At 36.4% G+C, this 27831-nt stretch overlaps 1 protein-coding gene across 9 annotated transcripts in view; it reads left to right on the forward strand.

The window, feature by feature from the left end:
- Positions 1 to 27831, forward strand: part of NEK1 (NIMA related kinase 1) — a 45619-nt gene that overhangs the window by 11488 nt on the left and 6300 nt on the right. For 3 of the 9 annotated variants that reach the window (XM_050338278.1, XM_050338277.1, XM_050338279.1), the window contains 20 exons: positions 1374 to 1434; positions 2521 to 2678; positions 5070 to 5129; positions 5270 to 5317; positions 5410 to 5481; positions 8347 to 8525; positions 8608 to 8739; positions 12051 to 12153; positions 15033 to 15116; positions 15648 to 15731; positions 18595 to 18672; positions 19613 to 19708; positions 20220 to 20393; positions 21810 to 21875; positions 21961 to 22195; positions 22896 to 23048; positions 23584 to 23769; positions 24347 to 24467; positions 24646 to 24728; positions 25686 to 25903. In XM_050338278.1, the coding sequence (XP_050194235.1) occupies positions 1374 to 1434; positions 2521 to 2678; positions 5070 to 5129; positions 5270 to 5317; positions 5410 to 5481; positions 8347 to 8525; positions 8608 to 8739; positions 12051 to 12153; positions 15033 to 15116; positions 15648 to 15731; positions 18595 to 18672; positions 19613 to 19708; positions 20220 to 20393; positions 21810 to 21875; positions 21961 to 22195; positions 22896 to 23048; positions 23584 to 23769; positions 24347 to 24467; positions 24646 to 24728; positions 25686 to 25903 (2391 nt within the window). The remainder of the gene's footprint in view (positions 1 to 1373; positions 1435 to 2520; positions 2679 to 5069; positions 5130 to 5269; positions 5318 to 5409; positions 5482 to 8346; positions 8526 to 8607; positions 8740 to 12050; positions 12154 to 15032; positions 15117 to 15647; positions 15732 to 18594; positions 18673 to 19612; positions 19709 to 20219; positions 20394 to 21809; positions 21876 to 21960; positions 22196 to 22895; positions 23049 to 23583; positions 23770 to 24346; positions 24468 to 24645; positions 24729 to 25685; positions 25904 to 27831) is intronic. The other 6 variants (XM_050338281.1, XM_050338282.1, XM_050338280.1 and 3 more) reach the window with 6 other exon arrangements.

Genomic DNA, 27831 nt, shown 5'->3' on the forward strand with positions numbered 1-27831 from the left:
TTTAAATATTCAGCTGGAGGTGTTTATTACGTTCTGTGACAATGTCATTACGTTCTACGACACAGCTGTAATACTTATTTTCTTTCAGTATCACCCACGGCTAATGCTGTTGTCCTGTGTTTTCCTTAGTCTAAGCTTAAGAGTTATTTCGTAGCTGACATCTTCAACATGTTGCAACTATTGCTGAAACCCTCCTCTCCAATGTCACGAAAACAGTCTTCCAGTTTTATGTAAATTCTTTTGTAATTTTCCTAGTTACTAAGTTACAGTAAAGAGTGGATGTAAATTAGCATCATTGTTTTTAAAAAGGAGAGGCTCTTTGGAAGATACTGAAGAGTCAAGTTGCTTTTCTGTCAATAATTGTGTTATCATGGAAGCATCATACTTTGGATGTTACAGCTTACCCCTCAAATCAAAGCTTTAAGATCAACGAAATACCATTAGTAGGGAACTGCTCTCATGTGTGACTTCTTGCTTACAGAATCTTTGATGCCAGACTGTACAGGTTAAAAACTTTTTCTGCCATCATGTGCGGACCCCTAAGTTCTGCATGTTGATTCTTGTTTTGGGGTTTTTTTTCAGGTTTAACTCCTCAACTTCCATTGTAACTGACTGGTAGTCTCTAAACAAGTCAAATAACCTGGATAGTTCAAGATTCTGTAAAAACTGTTCCTGAACTGCACTTATCCTTGCTGCTCTTCCTTGAGTCTTTTTCGTTTCTACTATGTGGTTCTTGAGGTGTTGGGTTCAGAACCACCTGCAGTATTTAAAGTGATGGCCTATTAATGTTTGAATGTTCTCTATCTAGACTCAAATTTTTCACTCCAGTAAGGCAGTTTTCCATATTTTATTATGCTAATTTGATATGCCAGACAGCATGCCATGTATGTTGTTTGTAGATACCCACATATGTATTCATCTTCCCACCTCGAAAAGGACAGTGAAACTTGAAAACTGCCAACACTTGACACAAGCTGTATGAGAAATTTAACTTTGGCAACTACTCAGAAATCTAAAATGAATTATGTATAAAGCTATGTTAATGCTCACATTAACTTTATTCTAGATTCTTAGCTAATTCGTGAATGAGATAACATGTGCCACCCAGCAATCAGACTGAGTTGCTTTTTTAAATTATTTGAGTAATTATGCCAAAAATGCTTGCAAATACTGAATCCAGCCTCATATTCATGTTAGTGATACTAAATTGAATACATAAAGTTGAAAATTGAAAACAGGAAGTTGAGTATTCACTTAAGTTTCAATAAATACTACTAGTTAGATGCTTACTGAGAATGGCACACTTCTCTGAAAATGTTCTTTCTAGCTTCAGTCATAAATGCTGATGGCTAACTCTACAACTTTTTATTTAGCTTATTGCAGAAGAATTCAATCACAAAATTTTCCAGAAGTTTGGACCACATGCTGCACCAGGTAAGTGAGCATGTAAAGTGCTTTTGCCTTCAGCTCTGTTAGGACAGTGTGTGTAGCTTTGTTCTTTTACTTTTCTTGTTTGTTTTTGTTGTGTGCTCTTATACCTGATGGTAGAATTTTCAGGAAAACAGAGAGAGGAACCAATTTACTCTCCTCCCCTCAGGAGCTGGATGTATGTAGGGTACAAATGATGGAAATACAAACTGTGATCCTGTAAAATTTTAAGTGTACTCTTTCCTCTTGCAGTATGCTATGCTTCCAAAATTTCTGGAGACAGCATAGACTGCATATACTGGAAGTAATTTATATGTTGTGATCATGTGACTTATTTTACCCCTTAGTAATGACAAATAGCTAATGAGAAGTACCATTTGTTGCAAAAAATGTGGGAGGTTTCATTAGAGATTCCAAGATAAGGCCCTGACTTCAGTCCAATTCAGTAGAATTTCTGCTACTGGTAGCAAAGTAGACCATGATTAGTTTTGTCAAGATGATCCTACCGTACTTCATTTTCCTGCATTAGTTTACACTTTTTTTTCCCCTAGATTTCCTTCCCAATTATTTTATTTCCTTATAATTATTTGAAGCTGTGGCAAGTGCTCTGGTGTCTTTTGAATAGTTTTCTGTCCTGCTATTCTGTAGTAAGAGAGCCCTACTAACACAGAATCAAATCCACAACACTGGCACGTTTTCAGGAACTCTACAGGGAAAACAATATCCCTGGAAGCCATTAAAGCTCTTCCAAAACTCATTTTCTGCTGACAGTAGTGTTGCAGGTTTCAGTTCAGTGTTATTAGTGGAGACAAGCCTATCTCTCCATTCCATTAGGAAAACTTTTCTATGTGTGAGTGACAACTGTGTAATAAAGCATGGCAGCTGAAATAAGATTCAGTTCTCCAGTTCAATTCACCAGACAAGGTGTTTTGGACAGCTGGGTATTATGCATCAGCTCATGTGAATGAAATTCACCCTTTTTTTTTCTAGTTATGTTGTTCTGAGACCTTGGGAGAGGGGAAATAGGGTACACTGGCCAGGCTGGATAGCTGTAAAACAGGTTTTGTTGTTGTGGTGTTTTTTTCTTTTCAGCTAAAAAACCAGGTCAAGATCAAACACTGACTTCAGTTGCACCAGCTCAAAAAATTACCAAACCTGCTGCAAAATATGGAGTGCCTTTAACTATCAGGAAGTCTTGTGGTGCACCTAAAAAGCCTAATGAGAAGAAGCCATTGACTAAATCTAGACAGGTAAGAAACTAAGTTAGCTAAACTGAACTGTTTTGTTCACACCTTATTTAAATGCTAAAAAAATTCTGTGCCTTCCTTTTCAAAATGTCTTGGTATGTGGACACATCCACCTGCAGAGAAAGTAGCACTGATAGTTTAAATGCTTGGCTTGCTTCATTATTGATCTTTTTGTTGTTGTTGTTTAGTTGATTTTAATATGATGATTTCTGTAGACTGCTACCTTAGGTTTGAGTTTTAATTTCACTGCTGAATTACATTTGCATGCTTTCATTTGCTTTGTTGGTGTTAACCACTCTTAGAAATACTGTCTGTCAGATATACCAAAACCATTGACACTGAATGAGAATCTTTGCGTTTTTCTTCCTTGTTCAAAAATAATCTCCAGTTTTCAAAACATGAAAACTTCTTTTAGCCATTTTACAAAGTGTTGTCAGCCAGAGAAACCTTGTAATTGGAAGAGGGGTTTCCCAGATTTAATTCCATGAGCTGATGAGAAATGGTCTTCTGTATACCTTCATACAGTACTTTCAATCTTTCCTTCAGTTGTCTTTTCTGTATTCCTTATAATATAAAAGTTCTGTCTCTTTATTCAAGGGTGGACCTTGATGATCTCAGAGGTCTCTTCCAACCCAATTAATTCTATGATGATTCTATGATTCCTTTAATTACTGCATGGCCAGGAGATGTTTATGTTACAGCTAGTATTGAGCTATATGCACGTGCCAAACAACTAGCAACCAAGAAGTTCCCATTTCAACAAGGGAGAACTAATTCAAATTTTCTTCTGAATAAGTAATACTGTTGTTGTTGTAGGGTTTGTTTGGGGTTTTTTTCCTTCTCCCCACGGAGAACATAATCCCTTCCCCCAGGGAACATAATACTAAGATCTCTATCCATCTGCTAAATTTGATAGGTGGATAGCAAATTGTCCTTGAGATACAAGTTATCTGTGAGGTTCAAAAGTTATGAGAGGTTTAGAGAAAAGCTTATTGATCACACAAGCCCTGTTGGCTTGTGATGCACATTTGAGAGCAAGAGGAAGGGAAGGCGCAGACTTCTTGTGTGTCCTTATGAGATCACGAGGTTTATATGTTTTAAGATGTGGTTGCACAACCATCTGCTGCTCTTTATAATCAGTTTCACCAGCCAACACCCATCCACCTTACCTAGAGACCTAAAGTGGCAGGGAAGAGACTGGGGAAATATCTACTCTTCCTGCATGTAAAGAGTCAGTAACACTGCAATTTTAAGACATAGTCTTTGTGTGAACTGTACCTGGTGATAAGGGATAAGATGTAGCATAGAAACAATGGCTACAGTGTAATATAAATTTTCTTCTCTTTGTTGTTCCAGGGTAGTCTGAGCTTGCAGCTGTCAGCTGGCTTTTCAGAGGAACGTGCAACAATCATCTCTTTTGTTTAGAGATATTACATTAACATTACAATATTACAGGTCTCTGAAGGTTTCTGACTTCTGCCATTCTTGATTTTAAAGTACCCATTTGACAGAATTGTGAGTTGTCAAAAGAAAATACTGTGAAGCTCTCTGTGTTCTGGTATGGTCAGAAGAAACAAAAGCTTTAAAATTAACCATCCCTTTTTTTGACAAGATTAGAGTAAGCTGCATGCTTTAAGTATAGCTTCTGCTTCAGCAGGTATTCCATGGTGGCTGTGTTTTCATGTCCCACACGGAACAGGAACTTTGGTTAGAGTCAGAACCAAGTGAAGAACCAAGCAAAAGAGCCCTAGGATAACCTAACACATCTTTTTCCCAAATAAGAGAATCTTAATATCCCGGCACCCTCAAAGACTTAGTAAGAAAAGGTTGTAATGCAGAGTTATACCACCAGAGAAGAAAAATTAAGACAAAACAGGTTTAAAAAGTATTGCCTCAGCTTTTGAGACAGAACGTTTAGTACAGGATGAACAAGTACAATAGCATTTACCCCTAGTTCCTAGCAGTGCTTTTCTCTTAAAACCTCCTGAATAATCAAGTATTTTAAACCCCATTTTGTGCACACTCAGTTGTGGTTTTAAGATTTTTTTTCTGATTAGAATTTTTCTCTCATTCTTGCATCATGCTGTCTAAATTGAAGTTTGACCTTTTATGAAGACCTTTCCAACTCCTAGAAGAAAGGAGTAAAATGTTTGAAGTATCATAAAATCATTTGTAATTTTCAAACTAAGCAAAAGCTAAGTCCAAAGCAAGAATGACAAAATACATCCTTCAAACCTTTCCTCCTTTTCCCCCAAACATTATATAGCAGTGATATTTATTTTTTTTTAATCTTCATGGACATACACCTGCAATTGGAGCAATAACCCATCTCGACAGAGACTTGACAGAGTAATGGCTCAGTAATAAATACCAAATTATATGCTTGTTTTTCAGGAACCTTCAAAAAAGAAAAGGTTAGAATTGCCTGAAAAAGAAAAACGCCAGAGAGAGCAGGTAGACAAGATTCTTGAGACTTTTATTTATTCCCCCATAGTAATTTTAATGAAATACCTTGTGGTGTGGTGTGTTGTGTAAGGATATGTAGTAGTTTGATTTCCCAGTTACTAAACATGTTTCATCCTTACATATTGCAGATCAGTTTACTGAAAGCAGATGAAACGAGAAGATTGGAAAAAGAAAGGGTAAAATATGTTTAAAATGTGTTAATAGTAAAGTTCAATTTTTACTTAGTGGTTCCTTGAATTTTGTTTTCCTGTATTGTTTTCTCCTTCAGATGGAACGAATAAACAGAGCCAGGGAACAAGGATGGAGGAATGTGCTTGGTTCAGGTGGAAGTGGTGTTAAGGTTGGCAGCAGATGCAGAAATGTGGTGTAGTTTGTTCCCCTCACCTTTGATTATCTGGCATGGTCTTGTCTTTTCAGAAAGATCTTTTCTTGGAGGATAACTCTTGGGGCTGCCCGTTATTAATCTTTGGATAATTTAAGAGAAACTTTAACAGTTCCTCCCCTGGCCTTTTGGAGATTATGTGTAATTTTTCATTTTTAATGCTTACTAAATTTCTGAGTCTCTTCTCTTTCTGCCAGTAATGGTTTTCATGCACCACCTTTTTATTGCCACACCTGCTTTTGCTCCTTTTCCTGTGCTGAATCTATGCATGAACAGCTTCTTCCTGAATTTTTTTGTTTCCAGGTTCTCATTATATAATAATGGACCCCTTTCACATTATTAAACACCTGTTTTTAAACATTCCTTGTTATTTAGCAACATAAATGTTTATATATATTGGTAAGATGTTCAGGAGGGGGGATAAAAAATCCTAAATAGATCTAATTTTTTTCTGAATGCACTGTACTGTTTAGCCATTCACTTCCTGCATAATTTAATTTGATTCCTATGACAGCTTCTTTTGCATATTTATGTGTGTCATAGTCTTATGGAAACATAACTGTCTTGGGAAGTCGTCTCATGAAGTTAGGTGAATACAAAGGTCTGGGTACTTTCATCAGACAGAACCAATGCAGGAATTTAAGTAGTGCTGTAGTCTAAATCTATCTGACAATCGAAAGTGGACTGAAACACTGCTATTTGTTGTGGTGGTATAGTGAGTCTTACAAAAATACTCGCTATTAACACGTTTAGTAGGGTTTTTGTAAACAAACTCTGACTGAACAGTATAGTCAAAATGAAGAGAGGTTTTGTTACTGTTCCTTGTACAAAAATGAGGAATACACAAACATTGACCAGGTTTTAGTAGCTGCTTATTAAATGTTTCACTTCCAAATAGACATCATCTTTGGATGTGTGCCACACATCATATAAAGCTTAAATTTAGGCAAAAGCAAATTTAGGCATACCAGACTTTAAAAACTGCTGGGTGCTGATTCAATGAAAAAAAATCAAAAAATATAATTTGGTCCCTATGCAGTTCTTCTCTCTCTCACAAGATCAAACTGGCAGGCACCCATACAAGCTTCCATACAACACAATATGCATTCATCGTCATGTTTGGATGAGAAATATGTATGTTCCTGAACACAGTGTTTCTGACTAACTTTGAGAGTTTTACTGCAAACATACAAAGGTTTCCACAGCTGCATTGTTATCAATATTCTCAGTTACCAAGGGAAACTGAGGTCCAGTGATTGTGCCTGTTTTCACCAAGTGCCACTGGTGAAAAACATGGCAGACGGGCATTAAAAATCATTGAAAAGTCTTCTCCAAATTGGAGAAGTTTGTTTAGTACAAATCTTACTGTTGACCGTCACTCCAGGTTTCCATATTCTGTTATTCTTGAGTTAATTATCCTTTTCCTTTCTCCAGCAGGAAGGCAGTGTATCCAGCAACTCCCTGATAATACTGTTGAGTAACGTGGCTCAATCTTTCCAGTGACACAAGCCAAATAGTGTCTTAAGAAGGCACAGCAGGGTCATGCACTGCATGATTCTGTCCTCCTGTTGTCTCTTTGGTTTGATTGTTTCTGAGGACAAATAGGAAAAGAGGTGGCAAGGATTTGGCTTTGGGTTTGTGGTTCTAGTGGGGGCTGGAACTGTTCTGCAGACTGTAGATGAGCACCTGCTCCATAGCATTTGCCCAGAGACTGATCACAGTATTTCTTTAGATTTCAAAAACTACCTCTGATAAGGATAGGTGAAATCTTGAATACTATCTAAAGCAAGACTTTTCCTTCTATTTGCAGAAACTATAATCTTGTATAGTTATTGAGATGAACAGTGTACCTACATATTTATTCGAATGCCTGGATAAATCCTTGATTTAGTATTCTGTCATGTGGATTATGGGACGCTATTGATAGGCATTGAGCAACTGAAACTCGGAATGTGAGATTAATTCCATTGTCAGATATAGTCTCTTCAAGAACTTCTAAGTAGGCAATATTAAACCTGTCATATCTGCACTCACCTGTTTGAATTTATTTAAAATAACTTCAGAGCACTCTGGAAAGAAGATTGATGCTATTGTTAAAACAAATTCTGTAGATTCACTACCATGGGCTATTAGATTGCCTCCACCAGGTGTAAAGGGAACATTTTTATGCATGTGCTGACAACCTTAACCTTGTTTTGCCTTTCACATTTTCTGCATCCATCCTTGGCTACCACTCTACACAGCTGCTGCTTGAAACGTTATTTTTTTCATTATTTTCACACAGAGGTTCTGCAGGAATTCTAATTCTTTGAGAATGACAGGGATAATTCACATAAAGCAATAGCTTGGGGTAGATATTCCCATGGTCTGAGCTTTAGTAGGGAAGCATCTTAATTCTGGTGATGAATTCAAATTATAGGTTGGTAGCAAGGGAATTTTTAAATAAATCTACTTCAGTTGCTATTATATTGTTTTTTGTGCTAAAAGTTTGATTTTTGCCATGTAAAATTGTCTCTAGTTACATTTCAAGCACTTTGTTATCAGTGACTTCCAAAATGTGTGACAGATGTCTCACGTTTAACAAGACTGTTATTAGAAGAAGGTTAAATGGTGTTTTATTCTGGACTGCTAACAGAAAAAGAAGCTTTTAACTCATCTATCTTGTAGTTTGTTAAAATAAGGACATGCCAGGGTTAAAACTAGGACTAATTCAGAATTGCTGCAGAATATGTTAATGCTATTATTCTGCTGAAGAGGTGAAAACTGGAAGGGCTTCTTCAAACCAATATTTGAGATTTCCACCCTACCCTTTTTGGTTTCCAGGCACCATATTATGTCCGTGGAGGTGGTGTTGGTCCTTTGCCTGTGTCTTCCAGAGGACACTATGAACACTATCACGCTATTTTTGACCAGATGCAACAGCACAAGGAAAACGTTAGAGTAGCTGAACAGAGGGAAGCCAAATTGAGGGCGAAACTACAAGACCGAGAAGTTGTTGAAAGGTATGGCTACCTTCCATCAGAAGTTACGTGTGGTCTGCTTTAGATGAAAGCAATGAAAGTCACTGTACATATTTATCTACAGAGGAATTCCACCTGGAACACGTCCAGGAGTTCCTAGGGGACCTGCAGGTCATCACCATTTACCTGAGCTTGGTGCAGTTAGGAAAAAAGTGAAAAGATTGAAGGAGGTGACTAAACAAGCCAGTGCAAACAGGTTGGACTATGCTAATCCATAAATCTGTCCTTACATGTTAGATTCTTGTTCTGTCTGGTTTCATTTAGTAGTTGGACATGTCTCAAAATCACTTTGATCCATTGGTAATGTGCTGTCTGTTTGTGTGTTAGTCCCTCACAGACCACAACTCTTTTAGAACCAGTGGAGACCTTGGCTTCTCCAATAGTGGAAAAAATGGTTTTCTAAGAAAATGTAGCTTAACTAGATTTCAGACAAAATTCCTGGCTTAATGTGGTTGCAGATAACAACATCAGCCTCCTCCTTTGCTTTTTTCATAGTTCCACTTTTTGTGTTACCTGACAAGATGCTTCCTTTTCCTGTCATCTCACTCTTCCTGCCTTCCTGTCAAACACCTAAGTGTTTGACACTGTAGCATAGGAAAGCATCTAGAATGATCCCAGAATTGGTAGCTCCTGTGTATTGATCACTGGAAAACTTCTAGGAGCTTTCTTCATTGAGGTGTGAATGCCAGATGTTACAATTAAGTATTCTAATTACTGTAAACTGAGTATTTTTGTCTATGAAAGGATTGTAAACAAGTATTGATTTTTTTTTTAATAATTTTACTCTTTCAAATACCATTTCAAAACTTCTTCACTCTCCTTCATATCTGTTATTATTGCTCAAAGAACTGTGTTCACAGTTGTGACCAGTGAACATGATGAGAATGCTGTTTTTCTGGAAGTTTAGTACATGAACATTACTAACTAAACTTCCTGGAGGGACAAATTTTCTCCTGCATTATTTGAACTTCTGCAGAGCCATGCCATGGAGGAAGAAATAAATGGCGTTAATGTGAGGAATAGGAAGACCAAAGAAAACATTTGTTCTTCTGAAATAATTTTATTCAGTTTTATGTTCTAATATAATATATATTTGCTTTTACAGATTTTTTACTATTTTAAAATTTGCAGCAATAACATAACATGTTTAACACTGGTGGTACAATTTTGAAACCTACGAGGTATATTTTATTTTCTTTAGAGTAATTTAAACTAATTAAAATTCTTCCTGGCACAACCCAATACTAGAAGGTGTATTTTGCCAGCTGTAGTGTAATGTAATTTAATTTAATGTAAATTAAATATATGTATTTCCATACTCCTCTGTTTATTCTCAATGCATTGCACAAAGTGCACAATCCCCAGATCTTGCCTAGATTAGGAAACAGTTTGCCTCGTACATTTGACAATATTAAATGATACTTGTCTACAGATGGGTAAACTGTTTTAAATGTATTAAAATTGAGAGAAACTATAGCAGAGGGCTGCAAATTATGAATAACATGGAGATCAGGAAGAGAAACCAATTCTGTATTTCTTAAATACATGAATTTGGAAGCACTCAATGAAAATACTCAATGAAAATCTCTCTCTCAAAACAGAGAGAGACTGGGGGTTTTTCTGTTTATAAACTGAATTACCTTTAGCCTTAATTGAGATTTCTTAGCATTTTAAATGTGTTAAGAGTTTGTATTTTATTATCTAGAAGCAATTTTATTATCATAGCTAGTCTAACAGTATTTCTGTCCTACGCTTTAGTTTTTCATCTGGAGGCAAAATAAGTGTTCGTGATGCTTATTAGCTCAAATTAGCTCAAATGAAGAATTTAAATAACTATGTTAAAGAGATGTAATTTAGAGCATGTATTAGAGAAGCTGGAAAATCTTCAAGTCTTTCTGATTACACTACCACTAATGTAAAGCTAAGTATATTCAGCATCAACAGTCTTTTAAAATTGTCTTTTGGACAGAAGTGCAGCATCTAGGTTAAGTATTCAGTGAAACGAGTCACACAGCTTTAGAGTAGGAAAAACCGTCATAAAATGTAGTTGAAATAACTTTTTCCTGTGAATTTGGCTTGAGACAAATAGGTTTGGCTTTGTTTGGTTTTGCTTGGGAAGCACCTCTTCTCCAACACTGAAAGCTTCATGCTGTGTGACAAACTTCAGCTGCATGACAGGACTTTGGACGGATTTCACTATCCACCAACTGAGTTCATACATAATTAAAAGCTAGAGTGAAAATCTTGTGGTGAGTCAGGTATGCGTGTACAGAGAGTATCAAGTGTTTGTTTCTTTACCAGTAACACCTGTGTGGATTGTCTTGCCTTTTCAGAGCAGCTACAGGGTTTGTTTTATTGTATTAAGGTAGTTTTATCTCTGTCTTCCTTTTAGTGAATCTTAGCATATGGAGGAATTTTCATTTCCTTGTTGTGTAGGGGGTGGGAGGAAGAAAAAATAAAATGCAAGGATTTTAATTAGTGTGTAATTAATTTATGAATCCGTAACAATAGCTTCCTGTATTGCAAAATTATTCTTTAACTGACTCAGCCTGATGTATTGTTGCTATCAATTTTATTCCAAGTTCTTCCTGCCTTTTGCTGAATACCTCCAATACTCCTCACTTAAAGGAGCCCAGGGAAACCTTGGAAAGACCACATAATTTTACCATTCGTTAGAATATTTTACACCATTTCTCGGTGTTGGTGGTTTTTTTTTTTTTAATACAAAACTTCTTCTGAGTCCACTCCTAACCAATTTGTCAGAACTGGTTCCTTTACGAAACAATCTTATGCATGTACTTGTAGACTTGCCGGATGCTCAGTCATGGTAACTTAAACACAGCCACCTTGTCTACCCAAGCAGGTCCCTGACCTGGGGTGGAACTTGCCAAAAAACAGCCTTCTTGGCATGGCTGATTCTAAGGTAGGAAAACTCCTTCAGAGCCCCTTTGAAAACAAACAAAAATCTCCCAGGATTCCCCAAAAGGAGTTGCCAGAACACTGAGAATAGTAGCACCGTACTTAGTATCCAAGTGGTAGAAGCTCTTACTCCAAACATAGGACAGTCTTGAAAGGCTGTTGCAGTACTGACCTTACTGATTGGCTTGTGTGTGAGTTCTTGCTCGTGTCTGAAGGGAAACCTTGAAGGAGTCTTCTTTTTCACAAACGATAACAATAATGAAACAAGCTGAGGCACTTTCAGAATTAAACACACCGAGATTGTGTTTTCATGTTCACTTTTGTTTTGATGACAAGTATTTTGAAGGAAAACAGTGGTTTGGATTTATTTTTTATAATTGTTCTTCAAACTTACCAAGCCTGTTTTTCTCCATTGTGTGGCAGTCTGACTTGTATTTTGGCTGATGAAAGGCATTTTTTGAAGATGCCTTTCTTGCAGAAAGTTGCTCTTTTTTCTATGCGTGTTCTAGTTGGAATAAATGGTGGGGGGGGGATGTTTAGAGTGTCATATTTCAGACACTTTCATCTTGCTGTGTTGAAATTACTCAGGCAAAAAGGATGGATAGCTACAGATAGAGCAAAGCAAGTTGAAGAATTCTGGCAGCGAAAGAGAGAAGCCATGGAGAACAAAGCTCGAGCTCAGGGACACATGGTATGAAATCTGGTCTTCCTATATATATTGGTGTTTCAGCATGCTTTATGAGTCTTTGAAGTAGCATCATAACCATGAAATACTGACTAAATAATTTCCTTAAGTATTAAAAAGAGGAGAATGGGAGGTAAGTTTTCTGCCTTTTGTTGCTAATTTTAATAAGATGTGCAATAATTGTGCAATGCGTTTCTCATTACTGTAAACTTATAAACAGAGTAAAATACCTTTGTCTGCATGTATCTACCTTCATTTACATTTTTTCTGTTCATAGCTTTAGACTTTGGTCAAAATTAAACTTCATGTGTTATACCGTAGCTTGAATGTAAAATGAAGTTTAATTAAACTGATCAGACAAAGTAGTGTATTTTAGGAAAATACATTCTGCTTATTGAAAAGGTATTATAAAGGCATCCATATGTGTCAGCGTTGACCTTTATAAAACCTTTGTTCTTCAGGGAATAAGTGGTAGATACTGTGTCACGAAATGTTCTTTATGCTTATGGTTCTAAATTCAGTATTCCTTTAGGAAGTTTAAAACATATATTGGAAATGATTCATCTGCACTAGGACTTCGTGTGGTTGAACTATATATTTTCATAACATGAGAGTTTTGTGTTTTGAATGCTTTTCTACACTACTCACGTACAGTCGAGTGACAATGTCTCTGCCAGCTGCTGAAATTAAACTGAGTGTACTGAAGTTGCAGTGAGATGAGACCAATTGCAGATTTCTAGGAGCGTGTTCTGAGTTATACCTGATAATCAGATTGATTTACAGCTAGGTCTGAATGTCAGGGATTATTTCACTTACAGTAAGGAATACTTAGATACTTTGATTCAGTGCTTTGATGGTGAAGTATCATCAGATTAGTATATATGTTTTAAATTAGGAGTCTTCCTCTCTAAAACTATGGTCCTATTTTTAAAACCTTCAAGACCAATAAAAAATTTTGAAAAAAATGAATAATTATTGTGTTAAGACTGTTTCTTCTTGGACAAGTCCTTAGCAATACCTGCTTCCATTTTGTGCTTGATTTCATTGGCATTGATATGTGATCAGTTAGTGCAGGATACCCAAATATTCAGGTTAATGTTTCTCAGTTTTCTCTACTGCGTTCAACTGAGCCCAAACGTTTTATTCTTAGATGGCTCCTGTAATAAAACTGAGAGGTTACTGAACAGTTAAGGCAGAAGTTCTCAGCAACTTCCTTCTATCTGTGCAGGAAAATGATTAGCTGGCAGTTGTTCTCATATAGGGATGGGACTGTTGTCTGGACAGTGTTGATCTGAGAGGAGAAATCATCAGCTGGTAGGCAGCCTTTTGTCAGATAAAGACTTGTAAGGCAAATGAGTGGCACTGGTTTACCCAGCTTCTGTTAAATATAGCTGCTGTCAATTTTAATTTTCAACTGAGAGTCTAAAGCTTGATTCAGTAGTTCAGTGGATGATGCTTTCAGACGTCTCTTTTGTAAGACACCTGCTGACCTAATTTGCTACTGCACTGTAACTGTGTGGCATCGCAAAACATGAGTCCTGGTCTTTGAAAATTTTAATGTAGGCAGATGAGTAAAAGTTAACAATCTACAGAAAGAAAATCAGTTCTCAAAAATCTTGCTTCCAGTTTCTTTCTTGTCCAGTAGTGGTGATATAAATCTCCATTAGTAATGAAAATAGAACAAAGAACAATGAAATGCCTTGAATAGTGTCAGTAAGCTTTTGTAAAGCTCAAGAGCATGCATTAAAAAATTAAAAAAAAATGAAATATTTTCTGCAGAAGTGAATATAAAAAATATTCCTTTCCATTTTGTATGACTTAATGCTTAAGCTGAAAGCAGCATGCATGGAGCCCTCATGAATGTATAGGAACTTCTTATCCACAAGATGGTTCCTTTGATTTGTTCTCTGATCCCCCAGTCACTTAACCAAAGTAGTACATGTACTGTTTCCTTGAGCTATTGGTTTTACTCAGTCTGAGAGATTATTTAACCAGAGTATTTGGATTCACTTCTCCCTATCAAGAACTTAACTGGAGTATTTACTTTCCTATGGTTCTCTACATTTAAGCTTGAGAAAGCTAAAGCCCTGGCATTTTATAAGGCAGAAGATCTATCACATGTATTCTTACTGTCTGTATTGTAGGTTGAGCTAGCAACTCAAGGATTTTTTTAACCCTTTCAACAAAGGTTTATGGCATATCACGAACAAAATAATTCAAGTATTTTTTATATTAATCCAAGCAGGAAACTTGGAGTTAAATGATTCTTGTACTGTTTTGTATAGAACTTCCTTAAAGGTTGAAATCTTTTGAGTGACAGCTAGGTCACAGAGCACATCACGTGAACCAAGACTATACACTGCATGTGTACTAGGCATTCAGCACAGCTTGTTAGGTGTGATGTGTGCATTTAAGGGCTTTATTAGATTTTTGAGTTTGCAACGTGTAGTATGTTTTTAAAAAAAGGCATCATCGTGGAAAAAAAAGCTTCATCAAAGAACATATAAAGATTCCACTCTTTATTTTAGGCTTGTCTCAACAATGGCAGAAATCCCAACCCTGTGCCACCATTTGTATGTGTATAATCCAGACACAGAAAAACTCATGCCCATCACAATTTAGGTTTTCTAATATAACTTGAGAAGATCAGAAGTGCAGGGGAAGGTAACTATATTCTTAAAGCTCTAGTCTCTCTTTGGCCACTCAGGATTTTTAGTTGCTGCTGTCATATGTGTCATGAAAATGAAAAGGCGTTATCAGTTTACTGCAGAACATCTGCAGATCGTTCATGGATTTGGTTTCTTGTAAGTGAACAGTTATTGGATAAAGCAGATAATTTCACTGCCCCAGCCACCTTAAATTTGATACCATTAAATGGCAAACAGGGTACACTGCAAAACGTGGCAGATACCTATGGAGGCAGGCCCGTTTCTGCAAGAGGAAGGAAATCCAGAAACAAGGAGGAAGAGGTATGCTTGCCGCATGTTTGCCACTTTGCTCATCACATAAATAGTACCATTTTGACCTTCACTGTGCCCAGTTTCCCTGCATGGTTCCATCTGTGAAAAAAAATCAAAGTACTTTCTAAATTCCAAGAAAGTAATTTTCTGTATAAAGTTCTGAAGTTTGGGTGTGTTCGATTGTTTTGGTTTTTTAAATAATCAAAATAACAGTTGTTTACATTAGTCTGTCTCAGAGAGGTTCTTGAATGTGCATTCATTTAGGTATGACTGTTTATCTTGATCTTGTTGTGATAAATACAACCTTTCCTAACCTTCAATGATATAAAATGTAGCAATATCTTAATACTGGGAAGCATACATTCTGATTTTATATATTTTCATTACATGAGAGTTTTTTCTGGAGATTAGTAAATGCTAATATGGTGATAGCGGGGAGGGGGTGTCACTCATTTTTTTGTTGAGTCTGATGTATTTTAAGTTAACCATACTGGAGAGAGTTTCCATATAGCTGAAAGTTATTTGATTTCTTTGCCTTAGGAATATTTGGCAAGATTGAGACAGATCCGACTACAAAACTTTAATGAACGCCAACAGATTAGAGCAAAACTTCGTGGAGAGAAGGTTGGTTGAAAAATAATCTTAAATACTTACGGAAGTTGGCTGTGGGATGTATTCTTTTATCCCTGCGGGAAGACTTTTGTTCTAGGCAGTTTTATATATAGACAAATATTTTAGACATTTAATTCTGTTCCACAGTTAATGTCTTTTCATCTCATCAAGAATATGCAAAATCTGCTTATTATTTCAGTGCTGAGAGTGCAGCTTCAGTGCCTGTTAACTACTAGTGTTTTAAAAACAAGACAGCATAAGGTTACATCTGAATTTCTGAATTTTACATATAAATTTCTCAAGCACTAGCATGTTTATATTTATTTTCTTTTATTTATAGGAGCTTCTCCAGAATTCACTTTTTAACAATGCTTACACAGAATGAGTATGAAGTGATGCTCTTCATACATTCTGTAGTTGTTTATTAAAGTTAGAAATTTCTGACATGAGCTCAGTTTAATTAATATGATTTTTTTCAAACATCAGTTTTCAAAAATATATTTGCAATACAAGAAAACCAATATAACATGTTCATAAAGTAGATTCAGAACAAAAACTTATTAAGATGTAAAATGAATAATCCAAGGCACCCTTGGAAGCAATCCATTCATTTGTTTTAAAAAAAGTTTCATTTAAGAGGCAATCTGTGTAGTAAAAATGGTCTGCAGTTTGTTTCTGTCTTTTCATTAACCTGCTGTGTGATCTCGTATTGTTTTTCCCCTTCCTGTCCATTTGTATTAATAGAGTGTTTAGGCTTCCTCAAGTGATTACCTGCTTATATATTCACATTGTACAGTGTGATTTAAAACTAGATAAACATTCCTGCCCCACCCATCCACTTTAAGCACCTGGATTAAGTGCTGTCATACGTCTTATTTATAGTGAGCGGACATAAAAGAGCATTCTCAGTGCCACTCAGTGTCTTTGGATCACTATTCTAGCTAAAGAGAATTCCACATTGCTGTAGATTTTGGGTTGGGATTTTTTTTTCATGCTAAAATACTGTATTTCTTTTCCTGTATTAGTGACTTTTGAATTGTTTTATTCTCTTTAACCTTGATTGCATCTCACTGGTGAGAAACAAGAGAAGCAAATTCAGTCTTTCAGTTGAGATTCAAAACTTCTTTAGCACACTGAAGAGGAACCCATGCCTCTCTAAATCTAAAATGAATGATCCAAGGCAAGAAGTTATGTATGTTTCTACCTGAGAAGACTATGCAAGCTTTAATAAGATGTGCTGGATTCTGTGTCTGGCAGAGGACCAACATGGGCTGTTCTCCTATGTCTTAAGGAGCGTGAGGAAAATCAATGTCTTGCAAGTCTACAAAGTCACTGTAGGAGCTGGTCAGTGAAGTTCATCACTAGCTCTGACTCACATAAAACACTGAGCACCAGAAGCCCATGCTGTTAATTGCATTTGGTGCTGATTTCACTCTCTGTCTGCTCTGCTGTTTTGGACAAGCCTCGAAACAGCTGCAGTGGGATTAGTAGTCTCCATGCACAGCCCTACAGAATCTTACACTGTCGTGATCATGAGTACTCCTGGAATACCAAGGACAGTGCTAAAACGTTACCAGTATAGAGCCATTACTGTGGTGTTATTTCAGCTTTTTCACCAAGCAACTGCAACACTTCCTCTCGAAATCAAGAGCACCCACGATCTACCTTTAGTGTGGTTAACTGCAGAAGTAAAAGTACTCTCTAGAAACCTCTTTTATCTGGAGGCCTAATCAGCTTGTGCTAGTAAAATCAAACAGAAGTACTGTTACTGTGACCATGACATTCCCTGTATGGCTTATTAGGCCTATCAGGAACCTAATTTCCCTTCCTGGTGGCTGTATCTTACCTGGGGAAGTTGTATGACCCAGGAGGTATGCCAGCTACAAAGGGACAGAGAACAGATTAATACCTTTCCAGAAAAGAGGCATAAACTCATTTTCAGAATTCAGAGACCAAGTTTAGGATGTTTAGGAAGTTTCTTGATGACCTGTGGAGGCTCACTTCTAGAGGAACATCGTCTCAGACTAAATCTTGTCACAGATACGTTTATTTCCTATTGTTGATTGACAATTTTATATGAGTCGCTTCTACTGTATAGAATCTTATTTTATATACAATACATGAATATTCATTCCTTTGCCTATGAAGAGTGCCAGATTATTTTCATGAAGTTTTCTGTTTCCATTGTTCTTTCCATCATTCTTTTCTGTTATCTGGCTGAAACCAATGTGGGCATGATCTTAGTTTCTCAATTTTCATTTTAAAAATTACCTAAAATTCTTGCTTGTGTTTTGCCAAATTAGGCCTTCTAAATAAGTTTATTTAAAATAAAAGATCAGTATAAGTTGGTCATGAGCAGTAAAAAGCTCCTGTCAGAACCTTGTTGCGTGGTACTGTCAGACTAACAGTCTCTAAACAGGAGTATGCAGAGGCCATTGGGAGAAGTGAGAGAGATTGGAAACAGAGATTTCAGAGGTAGAGCTTATATATTCTCATTTGTTACTATTCCCCCCCCACCCAGTTCCATGGTTTTCTTTAAGCACATAGAGTGAACAAAACTGAAATGCTAGAGCGTCAAACCTTTCTTAGATACCTCACCTGCAGAACATGCAAGAGCGATGAGGGGTGGCAGGTGAGAACCCAGCACTGTTACGTCACTTTCCTTGCAACAAGAAGCACATTACCAATCCTCCCCCAAAACCCCAACAATCTCAAAGATGAAGTTCTGTCCAACATTGCATTTCAGTGAGGAGTTACCTAGTGAAATTATGGCCATGTTAGTCATCCAGTCAATTTAAGTGATCTGAGTAGTCACATCACTCAGCTCTTAAACACATGAACTAATGATAATTTTCTGACGACTCTTACTTTGCAGAATGAAGCTGCCAGTTCTGATGGACAAGAATCGAGTGAGGAAGCAGAACTGAAACGCAAAAAGATAGAAACACAGAAGGTAATTGTGGAATGGGAGGAGATGGGAGTTACTGTTTTCAGAATTGTTTTGGATCTCATGAATTTTCTTACATTTCACTTTCCTGTCAATAGTTTGTTATATATCCACTACAAGACAGGTTTTTCTAAACTGTATTTAGGAAACAACTCCGTTCAACTGTTTTATCTCAGTAATTTTAAAATATGCTGAGATATAGCACAGTCTATTCTTGCAAGTCAAGGATTTTCTCTATTCCTGCTTTTGAGATTTATCTCTAGCATAGCTTTAGTCCTAAAGGCAGTTTGGTACAACTAAAATAGCATTTTTGAGACTGAAGGGGAAAGAAAGATGTACCCTAAATAAAGACAACTTTATTTTACTGAAAGAATAATGGAAGGCAAGACTCTTTATATGGGCTACATGTGGATTGGAAGGTGAGCTATATAACCCTGTGATGAAGTAACACTTAAAACCATTTAGCAGAAATACAGTGTTTGGAACTTTATTCCATGTGGTGTTCTGATATCAAAAAACAAGCTAATCTTATGCCCAACCCAAAAACTGGAGGTGAAACAGCAACTGAAGCTTTTTGTGTTTGAGTAAGTTGGTGAAATTTAAACTGCATATTTAATAATTTGTGATTAATGCATTTGGCTTCAAAGCTACTTTTGAGTAGAGACTCTAATTTTACATTACTCTGTTTAAGATAACTATTTATGCTAAAAATATAACCATGCAAATCAAGAACTGTAATTAAATTTTGAGGAGTTGCCATTATTTCAGCATAAAAGATCAGTTGTTGTGAGGTGATTCTGTCAGTGGAGTGCTCCTTTCACAGTCTATACAGTAGTAAGTGAGAGAAAGCAAAATAAGTAATGCAAGAATGTTTCTTCTTAAAATGTTCCATGAAATAGCTTGCTAATGATTTTAAGTTGGTAATGTTTTTACTTGTTTACTGTAGGCCCAGGCAAATGCTCGAGCAGCAGTTCTGAAGGAACAGTTAGAGCGAAAGAGAAAAGAAGCTTATGAAAGAGAGAAAAGAGCCTGGGAAGAACATGTAAGAAAATAAATCCTGTTACATGCAGTCATAGTATGAAGGGCCATGTCTTTGTATAACTAAAATCCTCTACTGTGATTTTTCAAGATGGGATAATTAGTCTTCAGAAACTGAAGAGAGTATCTCATGTCAGGCAGAATTCAGAAGCCTAATCTTAGATATGCTTGCATGAAGAATTTAAGAACATCAAACCTAAGAATTATTAGGATCACCTCAAGTATTTTATTAATGGTCTGTTACTTACCCAAGTGTATTTTATCATGTTTTACTTCTGTATGCTGCAGAGTGACAAGTCCAACTAGTAATATTATGACTGGAAAAAGCAGCATGTGAAGCTGATAAACTGATAGTAGTTCACGTGTGCAGTTGGTGGTTGTCTTTTGTATGAAAATGTGTGGCATTATTGTACTTTCTTAAGGATTACATGAGCCTAATTGGTAATACTGTGTTTAATGTGCAAAGTCTTGAAGTTAATTTGTTGATTTAATTTTTTTTCATTGAATCTATACAGCTGATTGCAAAGGGGGTCAAGAATCCTAATGTGCCTTTTCACGTGGAAGCTACAGAAGGTAGTCCTGTGAATGGGCTACAAGAGCCTGGAGCAGCTCTTCCTAAGCCCCAGCTTCCAGTGAAGCCTGGTGCACCTGTCATCTCCATGACTTATGCTTTGAAGGAAGTGGGTGTGGTACGTACTTTTGCTAAGAAATTATTAGTGGAATTAAAGGAGAGAAAGCAAATATGGATTAAAAAATGTGTAGGTTAGGTAGAAAATAATTGCTAAGGACTTCTGTTGCTTCTAATTATGGAAAAGAAAAAAAAAGAAGAAAAAAATATTAAAAGAAACCAAGGCTTGGAAGGTGTTGAAATACATCTTTACACCGAAACTGAAATTCATGTTTTGAATGAAATAGCTTGTGATGAACCCTAGGCTACAATTTCCATTTTGATCAACTTCCAGCATTTTTATCAGCCTCTCGAAGAGAGGAGTTAAGCAGTTTATGATTTGGTGGAAGTGAGCAAATAAATTTTGGATGATAGGACTATGTCATAATAATAATTGTTTTCAGTGAGTTTGAATGTGTTAAATATAACAGGAAGAAAGAGCTTAAGATACTTGAATCTGTTAGTGTTTCCTCTTCTTGTCTAAAAGCGTATCCTAATTTTTATTTTCCATGCTCTTGGTCCTGATATTGTAAATACTTACATGTTTACCTCAACTGCTCTAAGTTACAATTGAGAAACTGAGTGTAACCTTGACAATTTAGAATTTTAATACAATCTCTGGTTATTTGAATGCTAGCTTTTGTGTTTTTACCTAAGCCATTTCTAGATTGCAGTGTAGTGTGGTTGGTATACACAACCCTGAAGACTATGACTATGGAAATACAGTGAAACTTAGTGCTAAAGAGTGTATATAGAATGTAATATGCTGAAAGATGTCAGTTGGCAGCTGGAAAAATAAATTATGTTTTGACAAATACTTAAATCATTAGCACATTTTTTTCCATGTGGACAGTTTGTCTTACAGTAATGATTACTGTATTTTTAGTCTGTTATATATAACAGACTAAAAATTAGCACACAGAGCAATCAGAAATGGAGAATACAAGCCTTGTACATAAAGATTATAAATTCTGCATTTTTGTCTTCAATTTGTAGCTTGTTTATTTTACATATCACTTAAGTTGTTTCTTTTCCCATCTGTTTTTCTTCACAGGTGTTCCTTGGCTCTGTGCTTGCCATTTTTTTTATTCTCATATAGAATTACTTATTTCTAGCATAGGAATTTGACAATGATTTGCTGCAGAGGTCTTACCTAGCTTTATTTTTCATACTCTGAACTCTCTCTCACTTGTCTGTTTAAACTGAGTGATTCATTTGCTCATCACTTTCAGATAGTGAATGGTTCAAAGATGGAAAATGCCCTTATGGAAAGCCCCCTAAGAACAGAATAATCATACATTCTGTTTCAGTCTATCTGCACTTGTCAATGGAAAGGTTTTAGAGATGATTTTTCACTATTATGTCTATTAATATTCTTAAGATAATTTTTTTCTGACATATTCTTCTACTTTGTATTTCATGCTTCTTGGACCTAAAGGATGAACATGTAACTGCTGTCCAGGAATCTGAGGAGGAAATAAAAAAGCCAGATTTTGCAATGCAAGTATGTCAAATTGTATTCAGTTTCATTTAGTTTTCTTTTTAAGAAAGGCATTATTTTAAGTGACCTATGTTGGCCCTTATTTCAGAATAAACGAGAAATACTGAAAAGATTAAATCAAAATCTCAAAGCTCAAGAAGATGAAAAAGGAAAAAAGGAGTTTAAAAATGTGCCTGAATCAGCTGGGTCTGAAGATGGTAAGGAACAACAAGAGGGTGACCAGCCACTTCTAGGAGATCGCAAAAAATGGGAATCTGGGGCACCTGAGTTGATAGTTCCTCTAGCTCAGTTACCGATGGAAGAATCTCTCTCTGGAACAGAGTGTAAGTACTTTTTTTTGGTCACTACGGTACTAGTAAATCAGTTTGCCATGTGTAGTGTTTGGTTTTATAAAGCAAGTAGTCTTTATTAGTATTATCTTGTTACATATCATCTGCTTCTAAAAAGTAGATGGTTATGTAGTCTCTTGGATAAGGAATAAGGCACAGGCTGAGTACTTAAATGGCTTGCAGGAGATTCATTAAATAATTTCATAATTTCAACAAATAGTTATCTAATTAAATGCATGGTTACTTTCTTTGAGCTTTCTTTTTAAGTGTCTTTTAAATAGGCACTAATTTAACAGAAAGAATAAAAAGCATTTAAGATACATTAAAGTTTCTTATTTAACTTTAAAATCCTTTTATGTTATTAGTAGAATAAAAAAAAATATTTCTCAATTTATAAATGTTACTTCTATCACACCCTTCTTAGCTTTTTCCTTTTTTAATCAACACAGCCTTTTCAAATTTTCTGCCTGCTTTCTCTGTTCTTTTGGGTGGAAGACCTCTTTCCTGGTTTCAGTATGTCTTCCTAAGAGTCTGTTTCACATGGTAGAAATAAATAATGATGTGACAGACTTACTTCATTGCATAGTAGTTTTACAGGACTAGAATGTGAGAAGATCGTGAAACTTCTTTTGCTTTTTTTCTTTGTTGCTCTATATCCTAATTTATAAAAGTTTCTGTATTTGTGTCCCAACAGGTCAAACTCTGGGGGAAGTAATTAAGTTAGATATTGGTGAACCCCACAGGAAAGTCTGGGGCAAGAGCCCTACCGATTCAGTCCTGAGGATCCTAGGAGAAGCAGAGTTGCAGCTGCAAACCGACATACTTGAGGAACAAGATGTAATAAATGGTAAGCACAGCTGGTAATTATCTGCACTGCAAGTGCCAGATTGCCAGTTTATCTACTGAGAACAATTTTGAAGTTATAGAAGCATATTCTTATCTGCACAGTTGCATTCTGCTTCTGGGTGTTGCCTCAGTTCTAAATGTCAGCACAAGCTGATATTGGATGACCCCAAAATATTTCAAACTCAGTGAAGTGGTAAGAAATAATGAAGGATGTGCTGAAAAGGAAGGATCTTAATTTTGCTGAAAAGTCTTGGACTGTGCTTTTTGATAGCAACAAGTCTGGTTTTTAAAAGGTTGTCATCATCTGAATGTTGTATTAGATAGATCCTATAACCTTCTTGTCAGCAGGTGGCTTACAATACCAAGCAATTTTTTTTTTCTGGTCAACTCCTTCATTTTGTTGTTTCTAAGGATGCAGACTTTTCTGTTTTCCTTTAAAGGGACAAAAATTCTCAACTTACCTTATTAACCACGTTGTAGTTTATTATCCAACTGCGTCAAAGCACAGTTTAAATAATAGAATCATTTTCGGTTAGGTACTGCAGAACTTGCTGAAGAAGATCATCAGTCTTCATCAGAGGAGAAGGAAGACAAGGCTTTCTCTGCTGTTGGAGCTCAGTCTTCAGTACCCATTGGTGTCACAGAGTCTCTTGTGACTGTACCAGAAGAATCTAAAAGAGCTGCACCTACCCAGGTGCAAAGCAAACCTATTACCCTAAATGGTAAGTAATTTCATGAGTAATTCTAATTAAAATCTGTTTACTGAATGCAAGTGATGACCCTGTATACTTTTATATCTTTCCACAAGCAATGTGCAGGTTTTTATTAACACCTTTCATGTGGGACAAGGTGCTTTCTATGCCTGTGTTGTAATTTGATTCACTAATGTATTTTGTAAATTTCAAAAAAGCCCACATTTTTTTTTATACTTATAGAAAACTCGAGAGTACAAATGGAATTCTAAAGTGCTTCACATGTTTTGTTGTTGATTTGATCTGTTTTTTTGGTTTGTTTCTCCATATCAGTTGTTCTGGAATCTTTCCCCATATGATACCAGCATCCTTTTGACATCTAGGGGAATGTTCATGATGATTTTAGAAGGCATGGTTCATTGGAGCTTTCAGATAGTCTTCTGGTATCAGAAACAAACTTACAAGCTAACAATACTTCAGCTGTTTCTGCAAAATGCAGAAAATTATTAAAGATGAAGGATTTAAGTGTAATCTTAAGTATACTCTCCCATCTTCTTGCTTGGTTGGAATTAATTTTTAATGAGGTAAATGACTTTATTAATTTTAGAACCTGATGATTTGGAAGCAGAGATGTTGGAAGAAATGGAAGATAAAAAGCACCAGAGTAAGGAGAGTAAAGAATTTCCCATCACTGTTAATGAAGTGTGGGTAAAAGAGAAAGAGGATACGTAAGTACTCTATTCTGACACCCCTCTATCCAGTTCAAACAACTGAGCTTTAACAGTGTTTAAGCTTAGCTAAAGCTTCATCACCTACTGCAGTGTTAGTTTTAATGCACTTGGTGACTTTTTCAGTAATGACTATTTTTTACAAATTGTTTCACCTTGATGTGGTGTTTTATAATAGGGCCCAACGTGACAGAATAAATGAGGCAGCTTTGGAAAAACAAGCACTTGACAAGGTGCAAACACAAAAGGAAGCTCCAGAAGGTTAGTTCAAGCCTCTTGTTCCATTTACCGTGGCTGGCAGGATGGGGTACTTGAGCCTTCCCTTCTGACTTCTTCAAACCCAAAAGAGCAGGTTTTTGTTGTCATTTTCTTCTTCAGGTCCTGCTTCTAGAAAGCAAATTTCTGATGGATTAGGAAGACAAATTGTGGGTATTATGTTTGCCACTTTGGGAAAAAAGATGTTAACAGTAAAGCTACACTGTGTATAGATGAACAGGACAATGGCCCGTACTGATACTTAAGTTTCTAAATGTTACAGCCTTTTAAAATGACTATTTAATGTGTTATGAAATCCGATTATTTACTTAACAAAACTGCTGCTTTGTTTGTAGACATCTCAAATTAATTTTGAGCTGCAGCTCAATATTTTAAGCAGCTACTAATGACAATCCTTTATCCTTATTGCATAGAAGAATTGCTTGTTCTTGGAGGTCTTTGAAGTAACTTAGAAGATCTGCATACTTTACAGTAGAATAGAAAATACATTGGCAATACTGTCAAGTATCACTGGTAATACTATTGCATCTAATTATGTGTGGCTTAAGCAAACTGTTTTGGTTTTTTTCCCACTGTTTGGCTGAATTATATTGAGATAGCTTTGAAGAAATGTAGTATAAGGAAAGAAGCAACAGGTGAAAATGGATGACACCATAATTTCAGGCATGGACTGGATAATGAGGAACCAGGAGGCATGAGAACAGAACAGGCTACAGCTGAGGGCTGTATATTCTCAAAAAGTTTAAATGGGAAAATTTCACATTATAATATATATACTAAAATAATCAAAAAAATTTTAATACTTTTAAAGGGCTATCTGGTTTTCCCTCTAATTGTACAGGAGAATTTAGTTAGTTTTGTTCATTTAAATTACCTTTTCTTTAAGAGCCTTATGTTTTTAATATCTTTAGATTTGTAACAAACTTTCTTTTGCCACATCAGAAACTTGTTCCAGCAACTCTCAGCAAGCTGAACCCTTGTTCCAGAGGGTAATACAGCCAACAGCTGTACCAACAGCCTCACCAGTTCTGTCATCCCAGTCTTCACAGGAAGAGCCTTTTGTACCTCGTTCACGTTCCATATCACCAGCAAAAAATAAAGGCAAAAGTTCATTGTTGATTGGACTTTCTACAGGACTTTTTGATGCAAACGACCCAAAGGCAAGTTTAAAAAACTAAAAAGAAATGGTTTTTTTTTTCTCTCCAGTATTATTCTTACTTGCTTATTGAAGCAGGGTGAGGTCAGAACAGGTGTCATAACTGTTTCAGCAGATGTTTGTATTTGTCTAGTCATGTCTGCCCTGTCATTGTACTGCACTGTGCTCATGGTATCAGCAGGCCTCATGCAGCAGTGAAGGTCTCTGGTTTCACCATTCAGCATCCTGTGTTCTGGGTGTTTGTGGAGGAATGCCACCACTTCTGTGAGCCATAACTGACGGAGTTCATGAAGAAATTCCTAACTTGCCCTATCTGCTTTCTGCCTTTTGTGCAGGTTTTTTGGCTTATCACTACCTTGCCATCATAAACATAATCAGTGAACAGGTCAGCAAAGGTATCTGGCAGCCAAGTGATTGGGTTTTTTCCTGTAGGATTTAACCTACTAGCACAGGTTCTGGCTGTGAAGCAGGACCAGCTACATAGGGTTGAGTGGCAGCTCACAGTCTGTGAAATGAGCATAGGATGGTGGAATCTATTTATAAATAGATCTATGACTCTCATGTTCGTTTCTCAAGAGTTAGTGTATCATTAACTTCCTTAGTTTATGAAGCTGTTTAACTGGCAGCCAGACAATGATTACATAAAACCTAACTTATGAGTAGGGGGGAAGGTGAACATTCTTTGTACCCTTATCAGATTGGGAAAGTAGTGGATATGCTTTATGATGGAGTTCTCCAGTGTATCAATATGAAGTGCTTCAGCATGTCACTTGTTACTACATATTTTGCATGTGTTTTGACCAGAAGTATTTGTCACAGAATTGTCACTGCAATACTGAACGGGCTCCACACAATAGCAGAGAGCTTGGAGAAGAGCAACAAATGTGTTGTTACTAGTGCAGCACACTAAATGACAGAGGGCAATACATTCCCTTTCCTCATTTGGTTGCAGCAAGAGGATACTCCGTGCTTCTGGGCAGTACCTGCAAATGTAACTTTCTGGAATTTCCCAAATATACTACTGCTGCAGCTCACACCCAGAAACTGCAGAAACCTTTATCAGGGAGCAGTGCAGGCAGAGTTGATGACCTATCTGTGGGCAGGTCTGTAGGTTAACAGAAGTAAGCTAATAGGAAGAGAAGCATTTTTCAAAATACCTGTCAAATATGGGGTAATGTCAGTTTTTTGATTGTTCTTTCATTGTAGAGGTCAAAACAGGCAGTTATTCCTTTGGTGACAATTCTGGTCATGCACTGACAGATCTGATATTTAAGCATGTATATGAATACACTGTGCTGGTATAAATTGCAGCTGAGACACTATTTTGTTCATTAAAATTGAGGGGGTTTCATTAGGAGAAAAAAATGACCATGAGTGGATTCAGAGCTAAGGAAAGTCAAGCTTATTGGTAGAACTTCTTAGTGCAGGTCTTGTTTCTTGGTTTTTTCTTAATACTGTGGTGAATATTTAGTATTTTTGAGGTGTTCTTAGACTTCTTAAAAGAGAGATCTCATAGATCACTGAGCAAACAGTTGCTTTGTTTCCATGTTGCTTTATTTTCATTGCAACAAATTACCATTGTAATTTGTACAACTTTCTAATGCTATGAAACTGCTTTGAAATATACTATAAACAAGTTACTGTTTTCAGTGACTAAGCTAGAGAAATAATCAAGTGTCATTTTAAAAAATATTCCTTTGTCAGCTACTTAAGATGGGTCTAACTGGAAGTGACTGACATACATACATTGTAAAAAAATGGCACATGTATTATTTACCTACTGTAAGGTTCCTTTTCTTTAGTAAGCTGTCATGGTAGTGAATAAATCAACACAAAGCCAGGAGCTGTATGGCACTTGATGTTCTTAAAGCTTTTCAGTCACTGTAACCCATAAAGGCAGAAGGAGTGCCTTCCTTTTAGCTGAGAGGTAAA

This window comes from Myiozetetes cayanensis, unplaced genomic scaffold (assembly GCF_022539395.1).
Source record: "Myiozetetes cayanensis isolate MyiCay16 unplaced genomic scaffold, myiCay2020 scf7, whole genome shotgun sequence".
Classification (NCBI taxonomy): Eukaryota; Metazoa; Chordata; class Aves; order Passeriformes; family Tyrannidae; genus Myiozetetes; species Myiozetetes cayanensis.